Source organism: Carlito syrichta, unplaced genomic scaffold (genome assembly GCF_000164805.1).
Source record: "Carlito syrichta isolate Samal-C Ts95f unplaced genomic scaffold, Tarsius_syrichta-2.0.1 Scaffold314747, whole genome shotgun sequence".
Classification (NCBI taxonomy): domain Eukaryota; kingdom Metazoa; phylum Chordata; class Mammalia; order Primates; family Tarsiidae; genus Carlito; species Carlito syrichta.
The window spans coordinates 34,856-44,426 of NW_007258843.1; the positions used below are offsets into that span (position 1 = coordinate 34,856).

The 9,571-nt window shown below is 36.3% G+C and overlaps 1 protein-coding gene across 1 annotated transcript in view; it reads right to left on the reverse strand.

Annotated features, from left to right (window-relative positions):
• The window catches only part of LOC103274364 (protein virilizer homolog), a 33,572-nt gene extending 25,197 nt beyond the window's left edge, over positions 1 to 8,375 (reverse strand). The window contains exons 1-6 of the mRNA XM_021719474.1: positions 8,292 to 8,375; positions 5,773 to 5,866; positions 5,093 to 5,637; positions 4,326 to 4,561; positions 3,597 to 3,849; positions 314 to 531 (exon numbers count right to left, since the gene is read on the reverse strand). Of these exons, the coding sequence (XP_021575149.1) occupies positions 314 to 531; positions 3,597 to 3,849; positions 4,326 to 4,561; positions 5,093 to 5,637; positions 5,773 to 5,851 (1,331 nt within the window). The 5' untranslated portion in view covers positions 5,852 to 5,866; positions 8,292 to 8,375. The remainder of the gene's footprint in view (positions 1 to 313; positions 532 to 3,596; positions 3,850 to 4,325; positions 4,562 to 5,092; positions 5,638 to 5,772; positions 5,867 to 8,291) is intronic.
• Positions 8,376 to 9,571: the final 1,196 nt, after the last annotated feature.

The window sequence follows — 9,571 nt, forward strand, 5'->3', positions numbered from 1 at the left end:
TCTGAAGATACATACATCAACTAAATAAATATTTTAAAGCATGAATTACTATCCCTGAAACAGTAAGATTTCCTTCTATATAGTGCCCCATTTCCACAATAAATTGTCTCTCTATTTAATTTACATCTTTAATTCCAAAGATTCTACTACTAGCATGATATTTCACTGTCAATGAATCTTTCACATAAACACAAAATCTATCCCAAGGCAAAATCATACTTTCTGCTTTCTACAAGTAGGAATTAACTAATTAACTAATGACAGAGTGAAAAAACTTAAATCTAAGAGTACATTAAATTAGATAAATCATTACCTTTTTAAATGAAATAATCCGTAATCATGCTCTGCAAGAAACATCATTGTTCTAACACATGTCAGTAAACAGTTGTAACTGCTTTCAGAGTTAGCTAGTGTGGCCAGTAGACAGTCACAGATTGAGGCCATCAATTCTTTGTTGGGTAGAGAATTGGAGAGTTGCTCTAGTTCAGAAATAGAACCTTCAGAAGAGCTTGGCAAAATAAGTGCTATGTCCTATGGGGGAGGAAGAAAGCAGAGAAAAAGAATACATTTTTAAATGATTATCACCATCACTAAGCACTTTTGAGAAATACATAGCAATTAATACTTAGTAGCTATCTCATTAATATATTATTGCTCTAATCCCATCCCAAATGTACGTTCAAACACATGAGGAATAAAGGAATCATTTTGGACTTTTATAAAAGTTAATACAAGGATACACGATTAAAGACTTAAATGTTTTATTTTACATTATTTTTACTTTAAAATAATATCTTTAAAATGTTTTCCTTCTGTATTGCAGTGAGTATAATTTCTATTTTCTTTCTTTCTTTTTTTTTTTTTTGAGTTGGAGTCTTACTCTGTTGCCCAGCTGGGGTATAGTGGCACACTTACAGCCACCTCAGCAATGACCTGCTGGGCTCCGGCGATCCTTCGCCTCAGCCTCTCAAATCGCCAGAACTACAGGCACACGTTACCACGCCCAGTTAAATTTTGATTTACTGTAGAGACAAGGTCTCGCCAGGTTGCCTGGGCTAGTCTCGAATTGCAGGCTTAGGCAATCCACTCGGCTCAGTCTCCCAAAGTGCTGGGATTACAGGCTGAGTCTCCAAGCCCAGTCAATTTCTATTTTCAAATGGTTGAATTTAAAAGTATTTTGGTACTAAAATATTTAAACAACTGTATTATTTATTCATTGGGGGAGTTTATAAACAAACTATTCAGAGAAAAAAAGTTTAACAAACAACAACATCAGAATTTTTCAAAAACACAAAAAGAGGCTGGATGTGGTGACTCATGCCTGTAATTCCAGCACTTTGGAAGGTTGAGATAAGAGGAATATCTGAGTCCAGAGGTTTAAGACCAGCCTGGGCAACTTGTTGGACCTCGTCTCTACAATAAATAAAAAAATTAGCCAGGTGTGGTGGTACGTACTCCCACTTAAAAAGCTGAGGCAGAAGGATCACCTGAACCCAGGAGGTAAAGGTTACAGTAGCCATGACTGTGGCACTGCACTCCAGCCTGGGTGAGAGTGAGACTCCAACTCAAAAAAAAAAAAATCGTGAAAAGAGATGAATGGAGCAAATGGCCATTTAGGCACAGTCTTCCAATCAAATATTTCCCACTACTTTTTATATACTCCTAAAATTCACAAGCAAGTTTAGCTAACAATGACAGTAAAAACTCCCACTACTCTTTACTGAAGTAAGACTTTTACAAGAGCATTTCGTATGTTTTATCCCCTTTAATCACTTCAATATACTGTAAACCAGTAGTCAACTTAGCTTAAAACTATAAAAAAAGGTTGAAACTTGAAGGGAAATATGGTAAAGTGATGCCATCAATTACGTTTGTGTGATCAAGGCAGCTAGGATGCTACAGTGCTACACAGCATTAGTCACACAACCTAAAGTGAATTATATAACATATACCAAATTAAATGGACACTGTGAGATATAAGAACTTAAAATATCCTTTCTACCAAGCCCAAAATTATTTTCTACCAGGTCTCCTTTTTTGTGAAAACAGGTCACATAAAAAATATTCTTCTTTGAGACTTAAATATAACCAAACTGAAGCTTTGTTATAGAAAAAGATAATCTTCTGACATGGAATTCTATTAAAAATATTCTGCCTAAAAAAAATCACGTGTGATAACCAGTTAGCAAGAGCACACTAACAAGCTAAAATGCCATTAGGCATAGAAATCTTCTCCAAAGATCCCAATCACAAACGTCTTAAAAAGCTAAAAAAAATTCGACTGGGTGTGGTGGCTCAAGCCTATAATTCCAGCACTTTGGGAAGCCAAGGTGAGAGGACTGCCTGGGCCTGTGGGTTCAAGACCAGCCTGGGCAACATGGTGAGACTTCATCTCCACAATAAATCAAAAAATTAGCTGGGCATGGTAGCACGAGCCTGTAGTTCCGGCTGCTTGGAAGGCTGAGGTAGAAGGATCGCCTGAGCCCAGCAGGTCGAGGCCGGGGTGGCCAAGTGTGTGCACTTCAGCCTCGCAACAGAGTGAGATTCCAACTCAAAGAAAAAAAAAAAGTTATACAAAATTTGCATTAATTAACGAAACAATAAACTGAATGTCAATAATTCAGACTACAGGGCTGGGTATGGTGGCTCACACTTGTAATCTCAGCAGTTTGGGAGGCAGAAGTGAGAGGACTGCCTGAGGCCAGGGGCTGGAGACCAGCCTAGGTAACTCAGTGAGACCTTGTCTCTACAATAAATCAAAAAATTAGCTGGGCATGATGGCACATGCCTGTAGTCCCAGCTGAAGGATCACCTGAACCCAGGAGGTAAAGGTTACAGTAGCCATGACTATGGCACTGCACTCCAGCCTGGGTGAGAGTGAGACTCCAACTCAAAAAAAAAAAAAAAATCGTGAAAAGAGATGAAGGAGGCATAAGCCTGTAGTCCCAGTCCTGGAAGGCTGAGGCGGAAGGATCACCTGAGACCAGCAAGTGGAGGCTGTAGTGGCTGTGAACATGCCACTGCGCTCCAGCTTGGGCAACAGAGTGAGATTCCGACTCAAAAAGTAATAATAATAATTTAGACAATAGGAAAAAATACTTCTACTGTTAGCCAATGTATATAAGCACAACAGTCTGAAACACAATAACTGTAGTCGTTTATGATGCCTTCAAAAGTTGCCACAACAAGAGACATATTAATTCAACTGATCACAAGGCTATAAAACTCAAAAATGACTTGATGTATAAATAAATTGGAAGGAATATGAACACAGAAGAAATAACTGATCCTAGAAATTATAGAAACAGGCACATAAAGGAACTATCCAAGGTTGCAATTGTATCAATAAAAGGAAAAAAGCTCTTCAGAGAAATTTATGAAGTACTAACCCAATGAAAGCTATGATACACCAATTCAACTTACTGTTGTTTCACTAGTCCAATTTATCTCCCTAAACAACAGGAGTAAAACATAGAGGAGAGCTCTTCACTCACAGCCAAGATTGACATCAAAACATTTAAATGCACACACACACACACACACACACCCACACACACGCACACACCCACAGACTTTATAAAAATAACTATAAATACCTGATCACAGAGAGACTGCAAAATGGATGTGACATATTCAACACACTGTTGGTGAATAACACTGTCTCCAGGAGACCGCACCAAAGCTAAAAGATCCTGGAATATCTCTGCATATCTTTCATCACCTTTAATAGTTCCATTAATTAGATGCAAAATAGCTAATTTACAAGCTTTGTGTGAAGCCAGAGCATCAAGAAGAGCAAGCAACCTGGTGGTTTGGCTAGTATACTGTTTTTCCTTATCTTCTGAAGTGCTGAAATAAAATCAGTACATTTAGTAAACAAAATTCTTGATGTTAAGGCATTGTTTAACTAATATTTATTTTTCAATACATATCAACTTACATAAATTGTGTATAAAACACATCATTTCTTGGATATAATGACAACTTCTCTGGAATTTTACAATTACTGCAAAATTTTATAAGTTCAGGTTTTCAATAAAGTATTTTCTTACATCAGAGTACTTCTTTATAGTTTATCTTTCAAAAACCCAAAATCAAGACCTTCAAGGTATCTTGCACATGAAATGATGAAATAAAGCTTTCTAAAAATAATTACATGTACTCATATATACATATGTGCACAAATAGGTATCTGTGTATATTTACATGTATATATACTGTAAACTGGGCATTCCAAATCCTAGTTTCCAAATTGTTAAGTAAAAAAAATGTATATGTGTCAAAAATAACTTGAGGAAAAAAATTTTAATGCAAAATGAAAATACCTTTGCAAGTCTTCTACAATCAAATCCAACACAGTTCTCATAATCAGAAGTGCAGTTGGTGAGGCAAGGTCACACAATTGAACACAAATACGCCGTAACATATGTTGAATGGGCTGGCAGGTTGTGCCAGAGAAAGAACGAACTATTTCTTGGAGCAACTTTGCTTGAACATGAAGGTGCATGCTCCACAATTTTCGGGTGTTGAGTGCCACTGATATATCATGTGGCTCAATAACCTGTTAAAAAAGTATAATGTGTGTGTACGTAGATTTTTTATATTTATTTATAGTCACAAAATCTGTTCAGGAAGAACTGTTATAAAAAGAACATCTTTACTGCATGCTTAAAACATTTAATTTTCTATTATACAGTTAAACAAATTTTGTTGAATTCAATAAAGTCTAAAAAATCTATTGTTCTCAAGTTTGCAGTCAGTTGAGTAGAGTCCATTGGTGAAGCAACCTAGTTATTGGCAAATTCTAACACATGATAAAGGGGAGAAAGGATTTAAAATAACAGAAAAACGTAAGTACAAGTATACATAACAGCATAATAAAACTCACTTTAACAAAAATTTATTTAAAGTGTTACCCCCATATTTCCTCAGTGACCAACTTGCATCAGTTTTATCTCCCCCTCATCCGATTATTTTATGTCTTTTTGGGGGGATGGGAGATGAGGGTTTTTGTTTTTTTAACAAAATCACTGGCTTTTTTTAAAGTGTTACTGCAGTCATTTATAAGATGCATGTTATATGGAAGTGATACCTGAGTTGTTTGCATGGGCAATGGAAGAGGCAGCAGCTCTGAAAGGAGTATGAGACCAGAAAAAAATCCTTCAGGAACCTTCAAGATTGAAGAAAGAACTTCTTTTAACATTAAAGACCAAGTATTATTGGCCAGAGTCTCTTCTGAGATTGTGAGTTTTTCATTAACTCCTTGTGTAAAAGTCAGTAAAATATCAATAATATCATTCTGAATTTTCTGTTCATCACTATCCAAACGACCTGAGAGGGGGATAGAGCACAGGAGCATATGTAAAGTAACAAGTGCTGAAGGAACACGCATGTCCTTAAACTCAAAGGATCCACCTCTCAGGAGTTCCGTCAACATAGTTTTAAGAAGAGTGAGTGTACAGCGAGCCATTGAAATAGTAGTCACTCTGTGAAGGGTAGTCCCCATGTTGACATGGAGCCGCCAGGGCTGAGTCAGAATACTGTTCAATTTTTGCAGAACTCGAATAAAGGTGTCCATTCCTTCAGCAGAAAAAAGCTGAATAACAGCAAGATTCCATTTCAGATCTTTCTGTTGACCTTTATATAGGAAAAGAAAAAAAAAACCACAAAACTAATTACTTATATGTTAATAACTAATTTTGAATATTCAATAAATGATATTTACACTAGACCTAAAGAATAGTAGTTTTTAATGTATACTAGCCACATTACCTTCAACAGGTGGTGGTGGGCATGCCACGTTACAGAGAACACGTAAGGCAGTGGTAAGGCCAACTCCTTCTGGGGTCATCAAGTTATCAATATTCTTTAAAAATAAAAAAGAACAGACTTTAATTTCTTGGTACTCATCAGAACAAGAGAAAATTCCAGACAAGGCATTAGTTAAAAATATAAGCTTCATGTTAAGTACATGCAATATTTTATATTTATCAAGCAAATTTTAAAACATGAATAAGCCCTTAGAGCTAAACAAGTTTATCAAGATTATTTGATCTTTGGCATTTGTTGTACAATATATATTATCTAGATATAAAGAATAATTGTAATGGCCAGGCTCAGTGGTTCAGCCTTTAATCTCAGCATTTTAGGAGGCGAGGTGAGTGGACTGTCTGAGCCCATGGGTTCAAGACCAGCCCAGGCAACCTGGTGAGACCTCGTCTCGACAATAAAATAAAAAATTAACTGGGCGTGGTAGTATAGGCCTGTAGTTCCGGCTACTTGGAAGGCTGATGGGGAAGGATAGCCGGAGCCCAGCAGGTCGACGCTGGGGTAGCCATGAACATGCCCCTGCACTCTAGCCTCGGTGAGGGACTGAGAAAAAAAAAGGAATTAATTGTAATATATAAGTACATTTAAATATATAAGTGCATTAAATATATAAGTACATTTAAAAGGATTGACTAGAAGATAACACACCAAAATGAGACTCACTATATTAAGAGTTTAAAATGCCTCCTTTCAGTATACCATTTTTATACAGTTTTCTCTCCCAAAAATGAAATACTGACTCTATTTTAAAAGCCCTGGGGATAACAAACCTCTTTCAAAACTGAGGAAGCAACATGGCATGTTTTTGGACTATATAGCACACATTTTAAAAAATGCAAATACCGAGGGGGTCTAGTTTCATAGCCAGTTGGGGTGTAGGTTAGAGAAAAACGAAATACAGTTGTCTATATCCTTAGCACCTGACTATGCTGTTTCCTGGCAACAAACAAAGTTAAGTTTTGGTATCTTTCTCAAACTGGCATTATAGATGATTTAGAAACATGAAAGAAATAATACTTTAAAATGTTACTATCTCAACTTCTAAGAATCAGTGTATAAACTTAAAAAAAAAACCTCCTCTCTTTCATATGTTTTCCACTTTGGTTTATCTTTCCCCCTATTTTTTCCCCCTATAATTCCACAAATTATATAAGGCAGTAAGGGGCTATGAAGTGAAGTTGCAGTCTTGGAGCAACTGTTTTTATTCCATCTTGGGATGAGAGCCACTTAAAATAATTATGATTAATGGGATAAAGATTTACATAAAAATTAAAACTTTCTTTTAATTACGGCATGTAATTCAAACTTACACAACTAAATTTCTTGCTGGTTAAATAGTTTTACTCAAGTCATCTGCTGTTTATTGAATATCTTGTTAATACTCACTCGACCATGCACAAGTACCCAGCAGAATATATGACCATCTAAATTTACAGAACATTAATTATGCTTCTGCTAAATAAAAGAAAATATAATGAAAAGTTCTAAATATAATTTGAGGCACAGAGTAAGAGCAGAAGAACATGATGGTACCACAGGAAGTAAAAGTACTCTGGAGAAATGAGACAAGGGCAGAGAAATCAGTAAAGAAAAATCGGAAGCAGATAAGACCAAATAATACTTTGTTGTTGGATCAATAGCAACAGATTAAACAATATACATAAATTACTTTAATAGCACACACTGCAATTTCAAAACCAATATGGTTTACACTCTTCTTGCTGCACAAGTGTGTGCACACATACACGTGCAGTTCATCTGCTAAATGAAAGCGGAGACAATTCAAGGTCCATTCTAACTTTCCAGCTTAAAACTTTCTAGTGCCTTTAAGTGCTTTTTCCTGTGCTATACTCTGGATCAGCTAAGAAAAAACAACTTCCAAGACTAACAATGCAATGATCTTTTTTTCAGTATGAATTATTTGAATTTCATATAAATTTTTCAACTGTACTATAAGTTTTATGGATTTTGTGAATTTCAACCTTTAAGAATTATTTCAACTGCAAATTCTTTTATCCCAAATTAACCTAAAAGAACTAACCCCCATTGCAATTATCTGGAAGTGACTCTATCAATTTTCACCTAAATATTTGTACTGAAATTCTTTTTCACTAATTAAAGTTTAATTGAAACAGTTATAGGTTACATTAACACAGCATTTAACTTTAAAACACTTATGTAAATGTCATCACGATGGTAGGTGACATTCCCATTTCAGAGGAAAATATAGGACAGAATCTGGTAGCACAAAAGCAGTATAGTACATAGAGTTATGTGCATGTGTGTTCACGTATGCACATATTCACATATCCATCTGTACGCAAGGTCTAATAAATCAACCCAGTACACTTAACAACTTCTGCATTATCTACACAATTTAATGAAATACAATTTAATGAAATATCGCTATACACTACCACAAATTTCATCAAATCAAAGCACTTTTAAGCATTTTTACTCACCTGTTTAACATATTCAATTAAGTTTGGGATGCAGTTTATTTCAAATCTAAGGTTTTTCAGAGGTTCAAGCCACTTGCCAAGTTCTTAAAAAAAAACAAGAATAATTCGTAATAGTTAAAAATAAAAGCCTTTATAACAAAGTTTTTTTTTTTTTGAGTTGGAGTCTTACTCTGTCACCCAGACTGGAGTGCAGTGGCGGCTCCCGGCCACCGCAGCCTCGACCTGCTAGGCTCCGGCGAGCCTTCCGCCTCAGCCTTCCAAGTCGCTGGAACCACAGGCACGCGCTACCACGCCCAGCTAATTTTTTATTTTATTGTAGAGATGAGGTCTCACCAAGTTGCCCAGGCGGGTCTCGAACCCGCGGGCTCGGGCAATCCACTCACTTCAGCCTCCAAAAGTGCTGGGATTACAGGCTGAGCCACTGAGCCTGGCTATAACAAAGTATTTTATCCCAAATTATCAGATCCATTTTGACTTCAATAATCTAAATTCCATATAGGGATGAACTCATGTCTAATTCTTTAAACAAGTTTAAAAATGAAATGTAAATGCAGCCCTACTATCTGGTTTCTTTTTTTTCCTTTATTTTATTGTAAAGGTGTGGGGTACAAATCAGCATTAGGTACATAATATATCTACATGCAGGTAAAGTTTGGGCCTCCAACTGGTCCTCACTTCCTCTGGTTTAGGTTTGGTACCCTTAGTGATGTTATGTGCCCCCTCCCCTCACCTGGATTCTTAAAACTTTAAAGTTTAAATGCTTAAAATAGTTTATCTAATTACAATGAATTTTTCATAACAATCAATCTACATTAAAAAGAGATTTATAAAATAGACTGCTTATAAACTAATATAATATAGTGTCTATTCACATATTTGCCATTATCTCTTACTCACCCAAAATAGTATAAGCAAAATATAATAATTTCTAGAGAAATCAAGCCCATGGGAAAACTTTTTATGTGTGCCTTTTCCCTTAACATAAATTTTTAATCTGTCAACTTCCTAATTTGCCTTTATAAAATTAAAAGTAATTACTATCACTCCAAAAGCATTGAGGGCAAACTTTTTTTTTTTTTTTTTTGAGTTGGAGTCTCACTCTGTTGCCCAGACTGGAGTGCAGTGGCCGCTCCCGGCCACCGCAGCCTCGACCGGCTGGGCTCCGGCGATCCTTCCGCCTCAGCCTTCCGAGTAGCCGGAATTACAGGCGCGCGCTACCACGCCCGGCTCATTTTTGATTTTATTGTAGAGATGAGGTCTCACTGCCCAGGCGGGTCTCG